The sequence below is a fragment of the Chelonia mydas genome, chromosome 10, assembly GCF_015237465.2.
Source record: "Chelonia mydas isolate rCheMyd1 chromosome 10, rCheMyd1.pri.v2, whole genome shotgun sequence".
In the NCBI taxonomy this organism is placed as follows: domain Eukaryota; kingdom Metazoa; phylum Chordata; order Testudines; family Cheloniidae; genus Chelonia; species Chelonia mydas.
This window is the reverse complement of record NC_051250.2, coordinates 37,592,177-37,617,624: the sequence shown is the minus strand read 5'-3', so window position 1 is coordinate 37,617,624 and position 25,448 is coordinate 37,592,177. Positions and strand designations below refer to the sequence as shown.

The following is a 25,448-nucleotide window of genomic DNA, read 5'->3' as shown; positions in this document are numbered from 1 at the left end:
TTACAAAGAGCAGCAAGGACAGCCGGGTCCCACGCCTAAGTCATGGGATGCAAAGAAGCTGGACTTTTTGGTGAAAAGGTCTACTTGACCAGAGGGCTCCAGCTTTGAGTGGCCAAAGAGCAAGCAGTACTCAGCCACTATGCTTTCAACTCTTGGAACTCAGTGGCAAAGTTCCAGGAGTTGCTCCTGGCTGACTCATGCAAGGAGTTTAGCGCGCTCCTTGAGGAAGGCAGGGTGTCTCCAGAACCTCCCTCGAGGCCTCATTAGACATGGCAGACTCGGCGGCTCTGACCATGGCCACGGCCATTACAATGAGGCACAGTGTGTTGCTCCAGGTGTCGGGGATACCACCTGAGGTTCAGAACACAATTCGGGATTTCCCCTTTGACTGTGTGGGCCTGTTCACCCAAAATACGGACTCTCACCTGCACAGCCTTAAGGACTCGTGGGTGACTTTGAAGTCTTTGGGGATCCACACCCTTGCACCTCAAAGAAAGCCTTTTGAGCCTCAGCCCCCGTCCCGCTTCTACTCTGGGCTTCCTAGGCGAGACCCGTCAAGGAGATGGGGCAGAAATAATAGGAGACATCCACCACAGTCCTCCTCAGGCCAAGGCCAGGGTTCGGCCAAACTTTTGAAGATGCGCCCGAGGATGGAGCATCAGTTTCAGTCTCAGATCCTCACCCCGCCTTTGTGCATTGACTCTCCCACTTCTACCATGCTTGGTCCCAGATCACATCAGATTGCTGGGTCCTCAGCACGGTAGGGGTGGGATATTCTATCCAATTCTGTTCCCTACCACCCTCCTTCCCCGTCCCTCTTCAGGGACCCTTCTCATGAACAACTCCTCTTGCAGGAGGTGCAATCACTTCTCACTTAGGGGCAATAGAGGAGGTTCCTCAGGAGTTCAGGGGCAAGGAGTTCTATTCCCGCTATTTCCTCTGGATCTGCGAGTCCTCAACACATTCATAAGGAAAGTGAAGTTTCGCATGATCTCTCTGGCCACCATCATTCCTTCCCTGGACCTGGGTGACTGGTATGCCGCCGTTGACTTGAAAGACACGTACTTCCATATATCCGCTATCCTGGCCCACAGACGATTCTTAAGATTCGTGGTCAGTGGCCAGCACTATCAGTTCAGGGTGCTTCCGTTTGGGCTCTCGGCGACGCCCCGGATATTCACCAAGTGTATGGTGGTTGTGGCAGCCTTCCTCCGCAAACATCAGGAGCAAGTATTCCCGTACCTAGATGACTGGCTCAGCAAGGCCAAGTCGCAAGCATGGGCCACAGAGCATGTGTCTCTGGTGCGGGCCACATTCCACAGGCTGGACCTCATATTGAATGTGCCCAAATCCACACTGGCCCCGACGCAGAGAATAGAATTCATAGGGGCTCTCTTGGACTCCATGCAGGCCAAGGCGTTCCTGCCTGAGCTGTGCTTCCAAGCACACACGTACATTATTGAAAATCTTTGCCGATTTCCCACAACCACGGCCAGAAATTGCATGAAACTATCTGGGCATATGGCAGCCTGCACATACGTGGTCCAGCACGCTGGGTTACGCCTTCGGCCCCCTCCAGGCGTGGTTGGCGCAGGTGCACAGGCCGGGAAGGGGACCTGCTGGACGCAATAGTTACCCACCCCCCTCGAGTCTCTCCACTGGTGGCTGCAACCACAAGTTGTGAGGAGTACCCTTTGCCAAACCCCAATCTACACTATCCCTAGTCACGGCCACCTCAGCACTTGGTTGGGGAGCACACCTGGGCGATACCAGAACTCAAGGTCTATGGTCCCACACAGAACTATCACTGCATATCAACGTAAGGGAGCTGAGGGCTGTTTGCCTGGCGTGCCAAGTGTTCCAGGCCCGCCTGCAGAGGGAAAGAAAGCCAATTTGTTTCCTTTTCTTGAAGGATTATGTAAATAACAACAATAAATGGATATAGCCAGATACCACTGCTCTCAGTGGTAGCTGATGACAGAACGAGGAGTAATGGTCTCAAGTTGCAGTGGGGAAGATTTAGGTTGGATATTAGGAAAAACTTTTTCACTAGGAGGGTGGTGAAACACTGGAATGTGTTACCTAGGGAGGTGGTGGAATCTCCTTCCTTAGATATTTTTAAGGTTAGGTTTGACAAAGCCCTGGCTGGGATGCTTTAGTTGGGGATTGGTCCTGCTTTGAGCAGGGGGTTGGACTAGATGACCTCCTGAGGTCCCTTCCAACCCTGATATTCTATGATTCTATGCAGGGTGCATGTGTGTTGGTGCTGATGGACAACACTGCAGCCATGTTCTATATACACAAACAGGGTGGTGCTCGCTCCTCTCCCCTGTGCCAGGAAGTCTTTGAGCTGTGGGATTTTTTCATCGCCCACTCGATACATCTAGAGGCATCGCACCTTCCGGGAGCGCAAAACGAGCTAGCCGATTGCCTCACTTCCAGGAGTTTCACGGTCACGAATAGTCTCTCAGGCTGGACATCGTGCACTCGATTTCCCAGAGGTGGGGCACTCCTCACATAGACCTGTTCACGACACAGAGCACAGATAGTGTCAGCAGTTCTGCTCTTTCCTGAACCACAGCCCAGGCTCCATCATGGAGGCCTTTCACCTTTCATGGATGAGTCACCTGCTGTACACATTCTCGCCCTTCTGTCTCATACACAAAGTCCTCCTCAAGACTCATCGGGACAGGGCTTCCTTGAACCTCATAGCGCCAGCGTGGCCCTGCCAGCACTGGTTCACCATGTTGTTGAACCTCTCAGTGGACAGACCAGTAGCGCTTCCTGTGTGCCTGACCCTCGTCACACAGGACCACGGCCGTCTGCAACACCCCAGTCTGGAGTCCCTCCACCTCATGGCGTGGAAACTCCATGGCTGAATCCTCTTGAGCTTCAGTGTTCGGACCCAGTGAGGAAGGTCTTGCTGGGAAGTAGGAAACCTCCACTCATGCCACATACCTGGCAAAGTGGGAACGTTTCTCCATCTGGTCTCTGCAGAGGGGAGCCGAACTGCAGCTAGCGCCAATTCCCCTTATTTTGGACTACCTGTTACAACTTAAGCAGCAGGGGTTGGCAATATCTCTCCGGGTACACCTGGCTGCCATTTCGGCCTTTCACCTGGGGGCAGCGGGTAGGTCAGTCTTCGGTAATCCCATGGTGGGCAGGTTCCTCAAGGGCTTGGACAGACTTTATACTCAGGTATGACAACCTGTTCCCCAGTGGGACCTCAACATGGTCCTGTCCACACTCATGGGGCCCCCTTTTGAGCCTGCCCTCTGTCCTACCTTTCCTGGAAGATGGCCTTTCTGGTGGCCATAACCTTGGCCAGAAGGGTATCTGAGCTCAGAGTGCTGACTTCCAAGCCCTCCTGTACTGTCTTTTATAAAGACAAGATACAGCTACGCCCTCACCCTGCATTTGTGCCAAAGGTAGTCTCCCAGTTTCATGTGAACCAGACATATTTTTACCTGTGTTCTTCCCTAAACCCCATACCAGTAACAGAGAACACATGTTCCATTCCCTGGACATTAGGCATATTCTAGCTTTCTACATTGAGCGCACAAAGCCATTTTGTAAGTCACCACAGTTCTTTATTGCAAATGCAGAAAGGATGAGGGGGTTCCCGACCTTGTCCCAGCGCATTTCATCATGGATCACATCCTTTATCAGGACTTGCTATGACCTGCCAAAAATTCCAGCCCCTCCGCTTATGGTGCACTCCACGAGAGCGCAGGTGTCATCGTCAGCATTCCTGGCACAGGTCCCTGTCCAGGACATATGCAAGGCAGCAATGTGGTCTTCCATTCACACCTTCACGTCACACTACACCATTACCCAACAGGAGAGGGATGATGCAGCCTTTGGCAGGGCAGTCCTGCACTCAGCAACCAGTTGAACTCCGATCCCTGTCCCAGAGAAACTGCTTGGAAGTCACCTATTGGAATGCACATGAGCAATCATTCGAAGAAGAAAAAATGGTTACCTACCTCTCGTAACTGTTGTTGCTCATGTCCATTCCAAATCCCGCCCGCCTCCCCTCTGTTGGAGTATTCCGGCAAGAAGGAACTGAACAAGCGGCAGGTCGGCAGGGACCTATATACATTGCCACTCCAAGGGTCTCCACAGCCGACCCAACGGGTACCGCTAGGGGAAAAACCTTCTGACGATTGTGCACGCAGCACGTGCGCACACCTATTGGAATGGACATGAGCAACACGTCTCGAAGAACAACAGTTACGAGAGGTAGGTAACCATTTTTTTACATGCTTCTGGAATGGAAATGGGTTTATATCAGGATTTCCCCAACTTTATTGGCTTTTCTACAGTGCTCATTGCTATTGTACCTAAGCCCTTTAAATATTAATGAATTTAACTTCACAACATATTCCTTGGTAGTATTTTGCAGATATGGAAACAGAGACACACAGCAGTGGAGTCACTTGCCTGAGGCCACCTGGGAAGTTTGTGACACAGCTGGCAATAGAACCCAGATCTCCTTAGTCCCAGTCCAGTGTCTTTACGACGAGCCCTCCCACATCCTTCCTCCCCTTTTGTAGAGTGACCCTCCCTCAAACACAGCAAAAACGCTTGAGTGTTCCTAGAATTAGTGTATTTTTAGTTGGAGCAAAGAGCAAAAAGACTCTAGTGGGGGGGGAAATTTGTTGTGGAAATATATTTTAAATACATTAATCTTCATTTCTTGATGAGTTGGTTGCTTTTTTATGTAGCGAAATGAGGAATTATCTATTGATATTCAGTGTTGAGTGCTAAATTTTAATACTGGATTCTGTTTTTGCCAATTCCTGAGTCAAAAAAGAAAAATGCTATTCCTTTTGTCTATTTTCTGTGACCTTTTTTGACACTCCCTAGGATAAGACAGAGCTTCTCCAGAGATTTCAGCTTTTACTGTCAGTATGAATCAATGAAAAAGCATAGATCTAATTATTGGCTGTAAAACTTCTGTTATGTTTGGTGGTCTTGACAAAGAAATTAACTGATAAAAGCCACAGTCGAATTGTCCATTTGCGTATAGAAAAATTGGGCAACAATGGTGAGATTGATAATGGTGAGATTGCTGATGTGCAGAGACCACTGCCTATCAAGCAGACCACTGTTGTCTCATTGTTAACTTGTACTCCCCTATCTGGCTATATCCATTTATTGTTGTTATTTACATATAATTCTTCAAGAAAAGGAAACAAATTGGCTTTCTTTCCCTCTGGATATCAATGCTGCTTAATTACAATCTGTTAAATGTAGGTGGTTTACTTCAGATGCATGTTACCGGAACGATAAGAGAGTGCCTGCAGAAAGAGGTGAGTGCTGTGTCTCAAAGATCGGGAGACTTGACCTCAGACTAATCTTCTTTAAGCAGCTTTGTAGGTTAGTGTCCTCATCTGGGAATGCCCAGCCCCCAGTAATTCAAATTTAGGCTCCAAGAACCACTGAAAATACTTCTTAAAACTTGAGCAGCAACCAGTGAGGATCAGGAGCTCTTTATTTACATTCTAAGTACATAATACCTTGGATAACTTCCAGCTTTTGATGGCTCGATAGTATCGGAAAGGTCTAGGTGTTTTGTATAAGTATCTTGAGTGAAAGTGTCTTTATGAAACAAATGGCTTTTACAGCAAAAGGCAAAAGCTTTGGGCTATTAGAATGGTTCAAAGGATACCAAGATGTCTTAACAAATAAATCTCATGGGTACAAATGTCACTGTGTCATCTCCAGTTGCCATGATGAAAGCTGGCTAGTTCTATCCCTTTTCTGCAGCCACTAGCATTGGCACATAGAAACAAGCTTTGTGCATGCTCCGTTTCCAGCTTGATGTACTCATGTCTGAGTTTGGAAGCAAATTGAAGACTAGCTCGGCCTTGGCTGAGTAAATACTTTTATTCAAGAGCTCCAATCTTGTCTTCCAATTCTCTGACAGAACAAGAAGCAATGGTCTCAAGTTGCAGTGGGGAAGGTCTAGGTTGGATATTAGGAAATACTGTTTCACTAGGAGGGTGGTGAAGCACTGGAATGGGTTACCTAGGAAGGTGGTAGAATCTCCATTGTTAGAGGTTTTTAAGGCCCAGCTTGACAAAGCCCTGGCTGGGATGATTTAGTTGGTGTTGGTCCTCCTTGGAGCAGGGGATTGGACTGGTTGACCGCCTGAGGTCTCTTCCAACCCTAATATTCTATGATTCTTCCACAAATATTTTCCCCCAGGCAGAGGCTAATGAGACAATTTAGTTTCAGATTCCAGGCTTTGCTACTAGCTGGGGAGCAAAGATTGACTTGACATTAGACTATGAAAAGAAAAAAATTCTCTCCCTAGTAAACATTTGGGGGAAAAAAAATATTTTTAGCCATTTTTGGCTCTCTTTGATTCTCCTGCATAATGACAGGTTTCAGAGTAGCAGCCGTGTTAGTCTGTATCGGCAAAAAGAAAAGGAGTACTTGTGGCACCTTAGAGACTAACAGATTTATTTGAGCATAAGCTTTCGTGAGCTACAGCTCACTTCATCGGATGCATGCAGTGGAAAATACAATAGTGAGATTTTATATACACAGAGAACATGAAACAATGGGTGTTACCATACACACTGTAATGAGTGTGATCAGGTAAGGTGAGCTATTACCAGCGGGAGAGAAAAAAAAAATCAAGGATCTACAACCTATCCTGAAGGATGACTCATCACTCTCACAGATCTTGGGAGACAGGCCAGTCCTTGCTTACAGACAGCCCCCCAACCTGAAGCAAATACTCACCACACAACAAAAACACTAACCCAGGAACCTATCCTTGCAACAAAGCCCTTGCCAGCTGTGTCCACATACCTATTCAGGGGACACCATCATAGGGCCTAATCACATCAGCCACACTATCAGAGGCTCGTTCACCTGCACATCTATCAATGTGATATATGCCATCATGTGCCAGCAATGCCCCTCTGCCGTGTACATTGGCCGGACCGGACAGTCTCTACGTAAAAGAATAAATGGACACAAATCAGACGTCAAGAATAATAACATTCAAAAACCAGTCGGAGAACACTTCAGTCTCTCTGGTCACTTGATTATAGACCTAGAAGTCACAATATTACAACAAAAATCTTCAAAAACAGACTCCAATGAGAGACTGCTGAATTGGAATTGATTTGCAAACTGGACGCCATTACATTAGGCTTGAATAAAGACTGGGAGTAGATGTGTCATTACACAAAGTAAAACTATTTCCCCATGTTTATTTTTTCCCCCTACTGTTCATCACACAATCTTGTCAACTGCTGGAAATGGCCCACCTTGATTATCACTGCAAAAGGTTTTTTTTTCCCTCCTCTCTCCTGCTGGTAATAGCTCACCTTACCTGATCACTCTCGTTACAGTGTGTATGGTAACACACATTGTTTCATGTTCTCTGTGTATATAAAATCTCCCTGTTGTATTTTCCACTGCATGCATCCGATGAAGTGAGCTGTAGCTCACGAAAGCTTATGCTCAAATAAATGTTAGTCTCTAAGGTGTCACAAGTACTCCTTTTCTTTTATTCTCCTGTGGTGCTTTGAAGTAAACCATGGGAGCATGATCAGATACTTGAGGAGACCTGAATCAATAGAACATGAATGAGGTCTGGGTTTATTACAGTGGATAAACCCATTTATTGGGTGGCCATAAAGGAAAGGGGGAGAATGTATACTTTGAAGGGTAAAAATCTGCTCATGAAGTGAGAGTCATGAGTCTTAGGGAATTTTGTGCCCATTACACTTCCCCATTTCCTCCTTGATGTTACTAAAACGTCAAAGGTGTCATGAGCTTTTTAGGGGTGGAAGGAGCAATCTGACTTGAAAATAAGGTGTGTCAAGTCATCAAGCAGAAAGATGACCTCAACTCAGGACATATATGGGAGAAATTTCCAGCTGTTTTTATGGGCATCTGGGCTCCCCTTTATAACGAGGGGCTTGGTTGCTTATAGAAGCAGTTGGGGGAAAAAAGAAAGTAGAACCAGCAACATGTGACTTTTTACTTAGCAGAGACCACCAGCCAGAACTCTGAACCACCAGTGGTTCACAGACCACCATTTGAGAGCGACAGTCTCACAGCTACTGTTTCGGGTTCTCTGCACACTTGAACAGAAACCACTGCATTGGTAAACATTTGGATAATATTTTCAACCTAAAGAACGGAATACGTATTGATTTTGTTTTTAAAAATTAAAGCTTAGATTCTGATAACGTAAAGGTAAGAGGAGAATTATATGGTCACTTGTATGGCTTCAGAACCATGCTATATGCTGGACCTTAGGTGAGATGCGATGGAAGAGCTATGTGGAAGTGCTGTGCTATGCTTCATACCAGTACTACTAATCTTTCATTTTCATGAGGGGCTAGCCAGGGCGGGGCTAGCCAGGGCGGGGAGCCACACTGGCTCACTATACACAGCTGAGGATTGGGGAATTAGTTTGGCTGCAGAAGTCTTCGCTGGCGGCTCTTGTGGAGGCAGAAAATAAGTACAGTTATGCCGGGGCCCTAGGTCAGGGTGGGGCAATAATGACTCAGGCCCTCAGGCAGGGCTGCGCAATAATACTAAAGCAGTAACAGTACAAACATTAGTGAGCCCAGGCCCTAGGTCAGGGCGGGGCAATAATGAGTCGGGAGCTCAGGCCCTCAGGCAGGGCTGAATGTAACAGTAGGCCCAAGCCTCCAAATGGTTTGGGAGAGGGGAGACTGCCACCCATGAGTTGGGTGGCAGAGGGGACGCAGGCCCTCCCACTCCACTGCGTCCCAGCCCAAAGCCCTAGCAGCAGTAGAAGATCCGCTGTTGTGTGAGTGGGGATCCTGGCCGCAACACACTGACATGGGCTCTGGCAGTGCTACAGCCAGACTAGGGTCGGCTGTCCCCGGGCTACTTCCTGAGTCACGGTGGAGTCCTCTGGGGGGTCCAGCACCATGGGTTCCTCGGGATACCGGGCAAGAGGCAGGCCCGGCAACTCCTCCAGATAGCGGTCGCAGGACAGGTCTGGCAATTCCTCTGGATAGCGGGCACAGGGCAGGTCCAGCAACTCCTCCGGGTAGCGGGCACAGGGCAAGTTGGGCCAGTCCTGGCGGGCACCTTGGGCTTCAGGGGCTTCCCAGTCACAGGCTAGGCTGGAGGCGTCTGGCCTCCCCGGCGACTGGCCCTCTAGTGAGCTCTGAGGGTGAGCCTTTATACTTCCGGGTCGCTGCCTGACCCTCTGAGGGGTGGGCTCAGAGCTCCCTAGTTCTGCCCACCCCGGCCTCCGGATGGGGTCGTCCGTCTCCGGGGTGGCAGGGAGCCACACCGCCTTACTACAAGGACTAAATTCACTTACAGTATATTAAAAAAATAAAATAAAATAAATCCTAATAACCCTTCACTGTAATTTGTCTTAATGAAATGAGATTGCAGTTTAAATTATACATTTTTATTCTGTTTTTGTTCATTGCCTAGCAGAGTGGGTCCCCAATTGCCACTGGGCACTCCAGGTACTACCATAATACAAATAATAAATGCTCTTAAAATTCCAGCTGCAAAGCTGGTATCATAAGTCAGCTTTTTGGGATTGTGAATGTACATGTCATGCTGCATTGTTCCTCTGCTTCTCTGTTTGCTCCATTTTTCCACTCGGCAGAGGATTGAAATTGATAGGTATCCAAAATTGGAGTGCTTCAGACTGCAGAATTCTTCTCAATTTCAACTCTCTGCCAATTTGCAAAAACTGGGCTAGGGTCTAAGGTTCAGCACAATACCCGTACTTGAATCATTATGTCTGCCTGTATTCTTGGTCAAAACAGAACCAGCAACTCAGACTTATTTTGTTTATCAATTGTTGGCTCTCTTGTTTAGAAGCTAATATACTTTCTATGATAAGGGGATATATTTTGTTGAAATGCATTTCTTGAGAATTAGGGCCCAACAACTTTGTCATTGTTAAATCTTGCAATGCCAAGCATTTCATTTAAATTAGTTAATTAGATTTTGATGTTCCTGTGATTTAAACATTTATGGGACTGGAGAGGTGCTGTGGGCAGCATGCTACTGAGTTCATGCAGCTTGTGCAGTTGGATCACTGTTTTGTTATCATACACACATGTATAGTGCTTGTGAACATGCATTCACTTTCGGACACATCTTTTCTAGATAGCAGGAGGGCCATAAGTGGTGTTACTTATTTGATATGCATGGCTGGGGGAGAGGGAGAAGCAGTTGTATGTTGTTTGGACAGAGAAGAGAGTAAATAAAAGCTCTGTATTTCAAATGGCTACATAATGGTGGCAGTAAACTGGTTTCAGAATGGGAGATTTCAAGCTTCACAAGCTTATATTATAACTTCTCATAATAAAACATGCTAGCAGCCTTCAAATACTTGACGAGGTGAAAAATGGCAAGACGAGTGAAATATGGTTTTGGGTGGAGCGAGCAGGTGTAATGGGAATTAAAGGGAAAGTTTAGGCTGAATATCAGAAAAAGCTCTTTGACAGTGAGGTCTGTTAAACTGTGGAACAGTCTCTCAAGAGAAATAATGAAGGCCCTTTGGTTGAGACACTTAAAACTAGACTGGATGAAATGCAAGAAAATGGGCTCTGAGGAACAATTTTGCGTTGACTCCTGTGACATGGACTACGTAACTAATGATCCAATGAGTGTTTTTCTTTTTTAACTTCTCTGATGGTTCTCTCAACTTCTAAGACTGTCATTTTAAAATGTCCTTCTGATCCTAAAAATGAATCAGTCCTCACTACACCCTCACCCTGATGATTTTTTTTTTTTAAAGCATTGCAACATTTCTAAAATTCTCTTTTCTGTGCTGGGAAATCCACAAATAATGACTCCGTGTTTCTCTGATCATGAGTGCTTTTGCTTTGTTTGCCTGCTCGACCTTGAAAATAGGCAGTGGATTGAAACTAACAAGAGTTCTAGAGCTGGATTCTTGTTAGTTTTAGTAACCTGACTGCTCACAAGGAAGAAAAATGGGGTATGGGATATGATGAGTACGTGCAAGTGCATGTGTCATGGTGCACATGTGCAGAACAAAACAAGGTTGGTCCAATTTTAGGCCTGCCAGCCTTAGCGATGTCCTTTTAATTAAGAATGGAAGTAATTAAGGCACTTTTCCAGACAGCTTCATTTTAAATAAATAATGAAATGCCATCATTTAAAAAGTCACTTGAAGTTTTAGCCACCTGTGAAAGGGAGGTAATCTTACCTACATATTAAAAAAATAAAGATGAAAGGTACTAAATAAGAGAAAAATACCATGTTATCAGTAAAAGCATATTGCCTGAAGTGATTATTTAATGTCCATTGAGTAGTTTGTCTCCTATTATTATCTGTTTGCAAAGAAGGTCTATCTCTTTTGTAATTCTTCCAGCTTGGAGTCATGGTTTTATGGAGACTGGACCAGCGGGGTCGAGTGCAGGGCCTCCCTTTATTGAAACATGAGTATGGAAAGTATCTTTCTCACTGTATCTTTTGGCCTCCACCTCCTGGCGAGTAAGTGAAAATGCCCCAGTCGGAACTCTGCTAGACATTCTCTCTCTTTAGGGTTGGGGATTTCTTACTATTAGGTTTGTTGCACAGAGATCCCATGTTTCAGAGTAGCAGCCGTGTTAGTCTGTATTTGCAAAAAGAAAAGGAGTACTTGTGGCACCTTAGAGACTAACAAATTTATTTGAGCATAAGCTTTCGTGACCTACAGCTCACTTCATTGGATGCATTCAGAGATCCCATGGAAATCCAAACACACATACCTTGTAGTGGCTCCGCCTAACTGCTCCAGCCATTGGTAGTGCTTATCTGCCTTAGATGCAAAGCACAATTACCTGCTGCCTCCTATATCACCCCACTATGGGTGTCCCTTACTCTCTCTCCTACAACCAGATCCTTCTCTCTCCCAGCCTAGAGAGAAGCTCTCAGACCACCCTTCTGCCTAGTCCCTAGTTTCCTTCCCCGACTGCCATCCCATAGCACACACCTTCTGTCTTGTTTCCAGCACCCTTCCCTGCTGACTTTTTCCTCACCCTCCAGTCCCAGATCTTCCTCCTATTCAGACAGCCTCTTGAACCCATTCCCCTGCCAGGTCCCTTATACATGTATGGTTCCAGGCTTTGCTCCTCTTCTTTCCTTCCAACTATCATCTCTCTCCTCCCTCCCCTCCCCTCCCCCCCACCAGCACTCTTCTAAGCTCTTTTTCCCATTGCTATCTCTGTGCCTTTCCTTTGGTTCCAGGTCCTTCTCCCAACTCCTGCTGCTGATTCCCTTTCCTCTGCACGGATTCAGGTCCCCTTCCTCTCTTCCCCATTGCTGCTAGCTCTCATATCTCCAGCAAGCAATAATGTTGATATTTCAGAGGACTGGCAGCACGACTGTGATCATGTTAACAGATGTGATTTATACTAAATACAATGATTTTAAATGTACAGTGGGTCCCCGGTATACGTCGGGTTTGTGTTCTTGAAAAGGGTGATGGATACCAAAATGACTCATATTGGGGACCCGCTGGTACAGCATTGGCGTAGACAGGAGGGGATACTTGGGTGGGTGTGCAATGATAGGAGAGCGGAAGGGTAGGAGCGATCTGGCCGCCTCTCCCCTGCCTCCAGCCGGCCTTGCAGGGTTGGGGGGAATTGACGCTCTGGCCAGGGGCTCCCGGAAAATGGCGCTCCTGACAGGGAGTGGGGTTGGGGCACTAGGGCTTGCTCCGCTCTGACCAGGGAGCGGGGGTCGGGGGCTTGGAAGCCCCTGTGCTCCGACCCCACTCCCCGTCAGGAGGGCCGGGTGAGCGGAGCGGGGCAAGCCCCCGACCCTGCTCCACGACTGGAGCTCCAGAACTGGGCAAGCCCCCGTGCTCCATCCCTGCTCCCCAGCTGGAGCACCAGGTGGGCGGTGTGGGGCAAGCACTGGGGTGGAAGTAGAGCCAGGATTGAGGCAGTGGGCCTGGATGTTAAGTGGGTGGGCCACGGCCCACCCATGGCTATGCAGATCTGTTGCATATATGTCGCTCTTCAGTAGGGGAACATGTTCCTATTCACATTGCTCCTGATCTGCATATCCGTTGTTTGCAACTTACAGCACAGTACTGCAAATGACTGATATGCGGGACCGACGTGAATCGGAACACTTCCCCTATTGATGAGCGACCTTATACGAAACAACAGGTAGGGGGGAGATGTATACTGGGAACCCCCTGAATATCCTTCTATAAGCAGGAAATAATATTAAGTCATGATAGAGATTAAATCATATTGAATACATTTGAGGATTCCAATATCTCTGCTGAGCTGACTGTGAAAGATTTCTCCATCATGAATAGTTGCCATATTTTGTTAGTGGGAATCCCCATCCATTTTTTCTGGATTAAAAAGTCCTGTGCCAAGTAGGGAGCTGGAAATGAAATGCCTTTTGGTTGCCTGCAGGGACCTGGTACAGCTAGCCAAAGCAGCAGTGAGTGGTGATGAGAAGGCCCTGGATATGTTTAACTGGAGAAAAGCTGGAATCGGAGTGCCTCTGAAAGTGGGACCCCAGGAGGGGTTGTCCTTCTTCATCAGTGTGGCAGATGGTAAGAAAAACAAAAACCCCAATGAACAAACGCTGCAGTTTGCTAGGAAATGTAGTCTCTTTAATGTTTTCAAAACTCTTCAGTGTAAGGTGGTCTTGTTTTCACTTGTGCTGTTGCACAAATTATTCTTAGAGGGGAACTAAAACACCTAGAAAGATGAAGTGTATAAAGTCATGAAAATGCTAACATCTTCAGAGTGAGTTCTCTGTGCAGCATTCTTCCTCAGGACCAGTCCTGTTGGGATTGGAAGTTTTGGGAGCAGGATAAATGTTTGGAAGGGTAGTGGCTGTGATGACTTCAGAAGTGGAAATAGCTGATTCCTAGTAATGTCAGAAAGAGGTATCAAAAGTTATTTTCCTGTTTTGCATGAGGGATACTCCTCTTAGAATAGAGCTGGAAGTTTTCAAGCACTGCTGTAAACTCAGTGGTTATTCCATTGAAGGAATATACTCTACCCCTTTGAGTGGACTTGATTAATCACAGCCTAGCATATGCCTGCTTTTCTTTTCAGGAAGAAAATGAGGGTAATCTGTACCATCCAAAAGAGGTCAGAACTAGAGAGAAGCTATTTGTTCCCTTCCTTTCCAAAGATAGAAAATAATATTTTGTGGTGTTGCTAGAACCAGCTAAACCACCAATGTTAAATGATGTCTAAAGCATATTTTTCTATAAAAATTATAAATAACTTAATATCTCCTTTTTTTTCTTCTTTCACTTTTCCTTCTGTGCATCTATTCAGTCCTTTTTCTTTAGTGTCTGTATTTTCCCTTAGACTAATTTGCTTCATGTGATCTCCCCATCCCCCCAAAAATCTTTTTTTTTTTTTAACATCTTTCTTCCCTATTTTCACTTTTAGTGGATATTTGTCTCATCTTTTTCTTTCTCTTGCCCAGTTGCTCCCCTCTCTCTAAATCTCCTGTCTACTGACCCAGGACCAGAACAGATCCTCCATATACAGTTGAAGAGTGTTTTGAAGGGTGGGCTGGTGACCAGTAATTATGAGTGCTGCCCTCCAAAAGCAGATTAACTGACAACTCTGGGGATCTAGTTAATTTATGATAATCTCCCAATAGAGTCATGGTTCTGTTTGCAAGGCTGCATCTACACTGGCAAAAATGGGACTCCTGATTCAACACTGGTTCACCACAGGTGGTGGTAGCAATGGTGGAAACTATACTGGAGACAGGGCTCAGGCATTTTGATCATCATGTAATTTGATTTGTTGATATAAAATGGCATTATTTAATTCATTTAACTGGATTACTTGAGAATAGCATTGATTAGCTATACTGGGGAGGCAGCATGACCTAGTGGATAGGGCAATGGACTGGGATTCTGGAGACCTGGGTTCAATATCTGATACTGCTTTGCTGGGTGACCTTGGGCAACTAACTTCCCTCTCTGTGCCTCAGTTTCACTAGCTGTAAAATGGGGATAATGATACTGAGCTCCTTTTGTAAAGTGTTTTTGAGATCTCTTGATATCTAAGTTTTATTAATTATTTATTTTCTGAATAGGCAACGTCACAGTGAATTCTAAGAAAGTGAAACAGTAAATGACACTGTCAAGGTTCCTTCCCCACTCTGAATTCTAGGGTACAGATGTGGGGACCTGCATGAAAACCTTCTAAGCTTACTTTTACCAGCTTAGGTTAAAACTTCCCCAAGGTACAAACTATTTTACCCTTTGCCCTTGGACTTCCACTGCCACCACCAAACGTTTATCCAGGTTTAATCTTAGTTAGACAGTTTATTCCTCAACAAAAACAAAAGTCCTCCATTCTGCCAGTCCCAAGTTAGCTCTACAAAGGACGTTAAAAATATGCCTGGCTCCTCAGGTTTTAAGAGATGCACTTCATGCAAGGACTCAATACCTATTTCGGATGGGCACTTGCTATGCATTCACTGCTTAGGTGAGTCGCACATATCACAAAAGTTTGCTCATGGCAGCAATCTCAGAACTCAAGTGAGAAGAGACAAGGATCTCCGACTTAAACTCACTGTAATGGAGAAATTCCTTTTGCTTACTTCAGACCCCAGATAACCCTTGTCAAGGGACCCTCAGGGCACATCCTCTGTGGGCAGAGCTAGTAACCTTTCCTCCACAAAAATTGAGAAAATGGCCACTTCCTCCCCAAACAGAGAAACATTAAAAAAGAAACTGTCTCTGGTGAGATCTCTCTCCTTGGTGCTAACCTCAGGCAGGGTGAGTACCTTTGAAGCACTTGGCACCTCCGGCACCCTCTGTACCGGGACTTCTGCCAGCAGGGGAAAGGAGTTGAGTGGTAGGCACAAACCAGCCTCCTCCTCCTCCACGGCATCAACGACTCCTATGAAGGATACAGTGCCACAACCTTCACCATTGGTGATGCCCCCTCTGCCCGCACCGACTTCATCGGAACCGTTAACAGAATTCAAGGATGGCACCACTGACTAAGGCCACACACAAACAATCAGCACCGACCAAGCTATCACCTAATGTGTCAGCACAGAAAGACACTGCATTGAAAACAGTGGCACCGTGTCCTCTTACACATAAAGTAGACATGGAAGTAGCGTCTACCCCCAGATCTCTGCCGTTTGGCACCGATGGCTCGCCAGTCCCAACAGCACTGGACCAGCTGGAATCCCCCACTGCTCCACCATTTTCAAGCAAAAATAAGGATGACCTTGAAGAGGCAGTCTTCTCGTCAGATCACTCCTCACCATCAGGTACCAGACCACCAATGTCCCACAAGATCAAGAGAATAGCTTACCAGGGACATGCATCCTTGGCTCACAGATCCTTGAACTATCACCCTCTTTCACACCCTAGGGTTACAAATAAACAAACAGAAATCTACTCTAACCCCAGTACAGCAATTGGACTTCATCGGAGTGCATCTGGACTCAATAGAGGCCAAAGCATCACTACCAATGACCAGATTCTCAGCACTGACCACTCTCATATCAGTGGTCACAAATAGCCTACGGGTATCAGCATGTACCTGCCTGCAAGTATTGGGACATATGGCGGCTGCTATCTTCGTAGTAAAACACGCTTGACTGCACATGTGTTGCCTACAGGGATGGCTGAGCTCGGAATACATACCATGAAAGCACAGCCTGAACAAAAGCCTAACACTAATACCAAAAGTCCAACACTTCTAAAATGGTGGACAAGTCCAAGAAACTTATGCGCAGGGATCCCATTTCAGCAGGATCCACCATCCAAACTGATCACAACAGGTGCCTCACTGATTGGCTGGGGTGCTCCCCTGAACTAACATACAATCTGAGGGAAGTGGTCACCCACAGAGAGACACATTTACACATCAACTGCTCGAATTATGTGCGGTTTGCAATGTGTGTATCCATTTCCTCCCAATAATAAGGAACAAAATAATAAGAATCATGATGGACAACATGGTATATATGTTCTACATAGAATCATAGAATATCAGGGTTGGAAGGGACCTCAGGAGGTCATCTAGTCCAACCCCCTGCTCAAAGCAGGACCAATCCCCAATCAAATCATCCCAGCCAGGGCTTTGTCAAGCCTGACCTTAAAAACTTCCAAGGAAGGAGATTCTACCACCTCCCTAGGTAACGCATTCCAGTGTTTCACCACCCTCCTAGTGAAAAAGTTTTTCCTAATATCCAACCTAAACCTCCCCCACTGCAACTTGAGACCATTACTCCTTGTCCTGTCCTCTTCTACCACTGAGAATAGTCTAGAACCATCCTCTCTGGAACGACCTCTCAGGTAGTTGAAAGCAGCTATCAAATCCCCCCTCATTCTTCTCTTCTGCAGACTAAACAATCCCAGTTCCCTCAGCCTCTCCTCATAAGTCATGTGTTCCAGACCCCTAATCATTTTTGTTGCCCTTCGCTGGACTCTCTCCAATTTATCCACGTCCTTCTTGTAGTGTGGGGCCCAAAACTGGACACAGGACTCCAGATGAGGCCTCACCAATGTCGAATAGAGGGGAACGATCACGTCCCTCGATCTGCTCGCTATGCCCCTAGTTATACATCCCAAAATGCCATTGGCCTTCTTGGCAACAAGGGCACACTGCTGACTCATATCCAGCTTCTCGTCCACTGTAACCCCTAGGTCCTTTTCCGCAGAACTACTGCCTAGCCATTCGGTCCCTAGTCTGTAGCGGTGCATTGGGTTCTTCCGTCCTAAGTGCAGGACCCTGCACTTATCCTTATTGAACCTCATCAGATTTCTTTTGGCCCAATCCTCCAATTTGTCTAGGTCCCTCTGTATCCTATCCCTGCCCTCCAGCGTATCTACCACTCCTCCCAGTTTAGTATCATCCGCAAATTTGCTGAGAGTGCAATCCACACCATCCTCCAGATCATTTATGAAGATATTGAACAAAACCGGCCCCAGGACCGACCCCTGGGGCACTCCACTTGACACCGGCTGCCAACTAGACATGGAGCCATTGATCACTACCCGTTGAGCCCGACAATCTAGCCAACTTTCTACCCACCTTATAGTGCATTCATCCAGCCCATACTTCTTTAACTTGCTGACAAGAATACTGTGGGAGACCGTGTCAAAAGCTTTGCTAAAGTCAAGAAACAATACATCCACTGCTTTCCCTTCATCCACAGAATCGGTAATCTCATCATAGAAGGCGATTAGATTAGTCAGGCATGACCTACCCTTGGTGAATCCATGCTGACTGTTCCTGATCACTTTCGTCTCGTGTAAGTGCTTCAGGATTGATTCCTTGAGGACCTGCTCCATGATTTTTCCGCGGACTGAGGTGAGGCTGACTGGCCTGTAGTTCCCAGTGATCCTCCTTCTTCCCTTTTTTAAAGATTGGCACTACATTAGCCTTTTTCCAGTCATCTGGAACTTCCCCCGTTCGCCACGAGTTTTCAAAGATAATGGCCAATGGCTCTGCAATCACATTCGCCAATTCCTTTAGCACTCTCGGATGCAACTCGTCCGGCCCCATGGACTTGTGCACGTCCAGCTTTTCTAAATAGTCCCTAACCACCTCTTTCTCCACAGAGGGCTGGCCATCTACTCCCCATGTTGTGATGCCCAGTGCAGCAGTCAGGGAGCTGTCCTTGTTAGTGAAGACAGAGGTAAAAAAAGCATTGAGCACATTAGCTTTTTCCACATCCTCTGTCACTAGGTTGCCTCCCTCATTAAGTAAGGGGCCCACACTTTCCTTGGCTTTCTTCTTGTTGTCAACATACCTGAAGAAACCCTTCTTGTTACTCTTGACATCTCTTGCTAGCTGCAGCTCCAGGTGCTATTTGGCCCTCCTGATTTCATTCCTACATGCCCGAGCAATATTTTTATACTCTTCCCTGGTCATATGTCCAACCTTCCACTTCTTGTAAGCTTCTTTTTTATGTTTAAGATCCGCTAGGATTTCACCGTTAAGCCAAGCTGGTCGCCTGCCATATTTACTATTCTTTCGACTCATCGGGATGGTTTGTCCCTGTAACCTCAACAGGGATTCCTTGAAATACAGCCAGCTCTCCTGGACTCCTTTCCCCTACATAAACTGACGTGGGGAGCATGATCTCACTCCCTGTGCACAGAAGCCATAAACTATGGAACTGGTGCATAAAGCACATCACCATTACAGCATCATACCTCCCAGGTCGACAGAACATGACAGTGGATACATTAAGCAGACAGTTTTCCCAACAGCACGAGTGGGAACTGAACGACAACATCACACAACACATATTCCACATGTGGGGGTTCCCACACTTCGACCTATTCGCAACAGAACAAAACAACACATGTCCAAGGTTTTTCTCACAAGCAGGACTGGGAACACGATCCCTAGGGGATGCCTTTCCCATCAGATGGAACACACCTCTTCTGTATGCATCCTCACTGATACCTTTAATCTTCAGAGTAATACGCAAGATACAAACTGACAAAGCCAAGGTCATACTTATAGTCCTTGACGTGGCCCAGACAGACATGATTCCCATACCTGAGACTCATGGCGATCTGCACACCATACACTCTCCCTCTGTGATGGGATCTTCTCACAAGATGAAAGTCAAGTCCTCCATCTGTACCTGGAGAAGCTTCACTTGAAGGTGTATCTCCTCCATGACGAATTAACCTGCTCCGAACAGGTTAAACAGGTATTACTAAACAGCAGAAAGACATCCACTCATACCACTTACCTCCAGAAATGGAAGAGGTTCTCCATGTGTTGCCAAAACAAACACATAACCACTCTTAAGGCACCAATTCATTTGATCTTTGAGTACATAGTAGAATTTAAAAAATCAAGACTGTCCACAAGTTCAGTTAAAGTACACCTCGAAGCCATAATTGCTATCCATCATAAGATTGCCGGTGCCTCAGTATTCACACACCTGATCACAAAGCGTTTCGTCACATGTACCCAGAAATAGGCAACCCCACACCGGCATGGGATCTAAATCTGGTCCTCAGAGGCTTTACCAAAGCACCAGTTGAACCACTTGCTACTTGTTCTCTACTACACCTGTCAATGAAGGTAGCATTCCTGATCATAATTACATCAGTGCGAAGAGTAAGTGAAATAGGGCCTCTTGTGGCCCACCCTCCACACACCATATTCTTTAAAGATAGTGACGCTATGACCACGCCCCAAATTTGTCCCTAAGATATCATCCTTTCATTTCAACCAACCAAGTCACTTAGCTATGTTTTACCCTAAACCACATGAGACTACACAAGAGATAATCCTCCACACTCTAGACGTTAGATGTGCTTTAGCATTCTACCTAGACAGAATGAAACCATTCTGAAAATCACCGAGACTTTTCATCTCCACGACTGGATGATCAAAGGAATCCACAATATCAAAACAAAGACTTTCAAAATGGATCTCCAGTTGCATCCATCTGTGCTATCAACAAAAAAATCGAACCCCCGACAGGGATCGGAGCCCATTTGACGAGATCAGTATTGACCTCAACAGCCTTTTTGAATAACATGCTAATCACAGAAATATTTTGAGCCGCCACTTGGGCTTCACAACACACATTCACGAATCACTATGCAATAACGCAAAGCTCAGACTCAGATGCAATACTAGGCCTAACAGTGCCAGCTTCAACTATGCATACAACTCTGAAGCCCACCCTCAGTAGGGCACTGCTCCAATCATCTGAAGTGGAGCACCCACAGGGACAGCACTCAAAGATGAGAGGGTACATCTTGTACAGTGTGTCAAAATACCTTGTTCGCCTCAATAGGCTCAGTCCTTTTTAGCCTTGGAGACTCAGGTTTGGGGCAAGGCGAATCCTTATAGGTGGCACAGGGTCCTGCTACTCCTCTCCTCAGTCACTCCCTTGTGCTTGGTTTCCTTCCCTTCTGGGGAGCAAGTGCACCCTCTCTACTGGGAAGGTCTGGTGTCTTGCTGCAAACAGCCTACTGGCAACTTCCCTGCTCCTCTCACTCCCTCACTCTTTTCCTCCTACCACCCAGGGGAGCGTTTAAAAAGGTCCCAAGTAGTTGGAGTCAGCTGAACCTAATTGGTTCCCTAACAACCCCTTTTCCAGCTGAACCTTATTGTCCCGTGGCTCTCTGTCCTCAGTGGATAGGGAGGGGCCTTTTAATCCCTGGGACTAATTACTACCCCGCTTTTATAGCTGTTTGTCCGGGGTTTACCACAACAGTAACTGAGGTTCTTCGAGATATATGTCCCTGTAGGTGCTCCACTACCCACCCTCCTCCCTTCTACTTTGGAGTTCACGTTAAAGACTCTATGGTAGAGAAAGAACTGAAGGGCTTGGGTTGTGCGCGTGATAGGTGAGGTGCCACCGGCACTGCAAGATAGCTACTGTGCACGCGTGCCCCGCCCAGGCACTACTACCAAAAGTCTCTGATCAGGTGTTGACGTGTCCTGGTGCTGTTGAAGTGGAGCACCCACAGGGACACACATCTCAAAGAACTTTAGTTACTGCATAAGGTGAGTAACCCTCTCTTTTTTTGGGGGGGGGGGCTCCTTTTTTGCATTCATTAATCCATAATGGCTCTATTTAAAAAAAAATGCAGTGAGATGTTAGTGGAGACCATGGAGTGCTTTTTGTAATTAAAATAAAATAAATGACAATTTAACAACATTTGAAATGTTTATTTTTGTGCTTTTTTACTTGCCTGGAATAGATATATTACAAACATTTCTAAAGCTCTCATCACCATGGTAAAACAATCTACAAAATTCAGTTATCAGACCTTTTATGAGAGTTTGTCTAAAGCAAAGATATTTTCACGCTTGAAATTTACCAACAACTCTTTCATAATGATGTCTTACACAGAATTGTTGTCATGGCTCCATGCTACAGATGATTGGTGCACTTACGTAGACTTCTGACATGAGATTGCCAAAGTGTTTTATATCCAGGCTCTAGTCTGTTCAAGGTATCCTGAGCTGTACTGAATGCACCCTTGTTGTGACTAGAGTACAGGTATTGAAGGGTATGTGCTGTTTAGGAAAGACAGAAATAAAGGCAAAGGTGGTGGAGTAGCATTGTATATCAATGATGAGGTAGACTGTAAAGCAGTGGTTCCCAAACTTGTTCCGCCACTTGTATAGGGAAAGCCCCTGGCAGGCCGGGCCGGTTTGTTTACTTGCTGCTTCTGCAGGTTCGGCTGATCGCGGCTCCCAGTGGCCGCGGTTCGCTGCTCCAGGCCAACGGGAGCTGCTAGAAGCGGCGCGGGCCGACGGACGTACTGGCCGCCGCTTCCACAGTCAGGAGTTGTAGATCAAGCTGGATGAGCAAGCATCTCAGAGAGGTGATTAAGAAAAAGCAGAAAGCCTACAAGGAGTGGAAGATGGGAGGGATCAGCAAGGAAAGCTACCTTACTGAGGTCAGAACATGTAGGGATAAAGTGAGAAAGGTCAAAAGCCATGTAGAGTTGGACCTTGCAAAGGGAATTAAAACCAATAGTAAAAGGTTCTATAGACATATAAATAAGAAGAAAACAAAGAAAGAAAGAAGTGGGACCGCTAAACACTGAGGATGGAGTGGAGGTTAAGGATAATCTAAGCATGGCCCAATATCTAAACAAATATTTTGCCTCAGTCTTTAATGAGGAGCTTAGAGATAATGGTAGGATGACAAATGGGAAGGAGGATATGGAGGTAGATATTACCACATCTGAGGTAGCAGCCAAATTTGAACATCTTAATGGGACTAAATCGGGGGGCCCAGATAATCTTCATCCAAGAATATTAAAGGAACTGGCACATGAAGTTGCAAGCCCATTAGCAAAAATTTTTAATGAATCTGTAAACTCAGGGGTTGTACCATATGACTGGAGAATTGCTAACATAGTTCCTATTTTTAAGAAAAGAAAAAAAAGTGATCCGGGTAACTACAGGCCTGTTAGTTTGACATCTGTAGTAGGCAAGGTCTTGGAAAAAATTTTGAAGGAGAAAGTAGTTAAGGACATTGAGGTCAATGGTAATTGGGACAAAATACAACATGGTTTTACAAAAGGTAGATTGTCTCAAACCAACTTGATCTCCTTCTTTGAGAAGGTAACAGATTTTTTAGACAAAGGAAACGCAGTGGATCTAATTTACCTCAATTTCAGTAAGGCATTTGATACAGTTTGTCATAAATATAAAGGGAAGGGTAAACCCCTTTAAAATCCCTCCTGGCCAGAGGAAAAATCCTCTCACCTGTAAAGGGTTAAGAAGCTAGGATAACCTCGCTGGCACCTGACCAAAATGACCAGTGAGGAGACAAGATATTTTCAAAAGCTGGGGGGAAGGAAAAACAAAGAGTCTGTCTGTGTGATGCTTTTGCCAGGGACAGAACAGGAATGGAGTCTTAGAATTTAGTAAGTAATCTAGCTAGATATGCGTTAGATTATGATTTCTTTAAATGGCTGAGAAAATAAGCTTTGCTGAATAGAATGGATATTCCTGTCTGTGTGTCTTTTTGTAACTTAAGGTTTTGCCTAGAGGGATTCTCTATGTTTTGAATCTAATTACCCTGTAAGGTATTTACCATCCTGATTTTACAGAGGTGATTCTTTTTTACGTTTTACTTCTATTAAAATCCTTCTTTTCAGAAACTGAATGCTTTTTCATTGTTCTTAAGATCCAAGGGTTTGGGTCTGTGGTCACCTATGCAAATTGGTGAGGATTTTTACCAAACCTTCCCCAGGAAGTGGGGTGCAAGGGTTGCGAGGATTTTGGGGGGAAAGACGTTTCCAAACAACGCTTTCCTAATAAAATAAACCCGGATAAATGTTTGGTGGTGGCAGTGGAAGTCCAAGGACAAAGGGTAAAATAGTTTGTACCTTGGGGAAGTTTTAACCTAAGCTGGTAAAAGTAAGCTTAGGAGGTTTTCATGCAGGTCCCCACATCTGTACCCTAGAGTTCAGAGTGGGGAAGGAACCTTGACATGGTGGCAGAGCAGTGGGATCAACTTGAAATCATTTTGAGATCAATTTGAGATTTTTTGAACCAGAAACAGATTTTAAAAAGGAAAATTTTTTTCCTTTGGGCTGCTAGAAAGCAAGTTCCCAACTGGAAATAGTTGGAGGTTTTTTGCTTTGCTTTGGGGCCATAGCAAAGACAAAAGGGAATTGTCTTTTGTGAGCTGCAGTTTCTCTTCCTAAAGGCAGGGTAGTTAACCTCCTGCAGGGAAATTCACAAGTCTTCACAGATCTGAAGTTTTTTTTTTTCTCCTAAGAGCAACTAGAGGGGTTTTCTACCTATTTGCCTGGAGACAAAGGTGTTAGGGTTTTTGGGGGGGGGTTTTGAATTTTTTGTTGTTGTTGTTGGGGTTTTTTTATTTTTATTTTTCTGTAGGCTGACAATCACTATCAGAGAATAGGTATCCTATTACAGCACAGCAAAATTTTACAAGCCAAGTTTTTTTTGTTTTGTTTTTGTTTTTTGTGTAACTCTCGGGTGTAAAGTTAGTTAAAAACAGAGAGGTTAGGATGACAGACTCCACGGTTCAACAAAAGCTGGAATTAGCCAGAATTGACGCTGAGGAAAAACAAAAGGAATATGAAAGACAGATAGAACTCATGCGGATGGAGATGGATGTACATGCGGCTAGGGAAAAAGAAATGGAGGCTGCCCACAGGAGGGAAATGGAGGCAAGGGACAAAGAAATGGAGGCAAGGGCCAAAGAACTGGAGGAGAAGGAAAAAGAGAGGAAGGTGTGGAGGAGGAGAAGGAAAAAGAGAGGAAGCATGCACTGGAGATGGAGAAGGCAAGGGCTCAGCAGAATATACCAACAAACCCTAGCAATCCTTCTCCAGGTACCACTTCCCATCCCAGAAAGTTCCCCACCTATAAGGCAGGCGATGATACTGAGGCCTTCTTAGAAAACTTCAAAGGGTTTGCCTTGGGTACAGCATCTCTTCAGACCAATACATGGTAGAGCTGAGGCCGCAGTTCAGTGGACGCTTAGCTGAGGTTGCGGCTGAAATGCCTAAGGCACAAATGAACCAGTATGAACTGTTTAAAACCAAGGCGAGGGTCAGAATGGGGCTAACACCCGAGCATTCCCATCGGCGATTCAGAGCCCTAAAGTGGAAACCAGACATGTCATTTACCCGACATGCCTACCACATTGTGAAACATTGGGATGCCTGGATATCAGGAGCAAGTGTTGAATCTCCAGTAGATTTGCCCTTCCTAATGCAAATGGAACAGTTCTTAGAGGGAATAGAAAGATACATCCTAGATGGGAAGCCCAAAACTGTAATTGAGGCGGGGGAGATTGGAGCCAAATGGGTGGAGGTGGCAGAGAAGAAAAAAACTGGTAGCAGTTGGAGCGGATACCAGAAGGGACAACCTCAGACCGTACCCTATTACCGGGGGCCACCCAAGGGCCCACCTACCCCGCAAAGAACCCTCCAGACACCTTATTGTCCCGCCACACCA

The 25,448-nt window shown here is 45.8% G+C and overlaps 1 protein-coding gene across 11 annotated transcripts in view; it reads left to right on the top strand.

Annotated features, from left to right (window-relative positions):
- IFT140 (intraflagellar transport 140) overlaps window positions 1–25,448 on the top strand; it is a 248,909-nt gene that overhangs the window by 22,884 nt on the left and 200,577 nt on the right. For 7 of the 11 annotated variants that reach the window (XM_043523716.1, XM_043523717.1, XM_043523714.1 and 4 more), the window contains exons 4-5: window positions 11,375–11,496; window positions 13,419–13,561. The exons of 2 other annotated variants lie outside the window; for them this stretch is intronic. In XM_043523716.1, coding sequence (XP_043379651.1) covers window positions 11,375–11,496; window positions 13,419–13,561 — 265 coding nt within the window. Of the gene's footprint in view, window positions 1–11,374; window positions 11,497–13,418; window positions 13,562–25,448 lie in introns of those variants that run through there. 2 more of the 11 variants (XM_043523721.1, XM_043523722.1) reach the window with 2 other exon arrangements.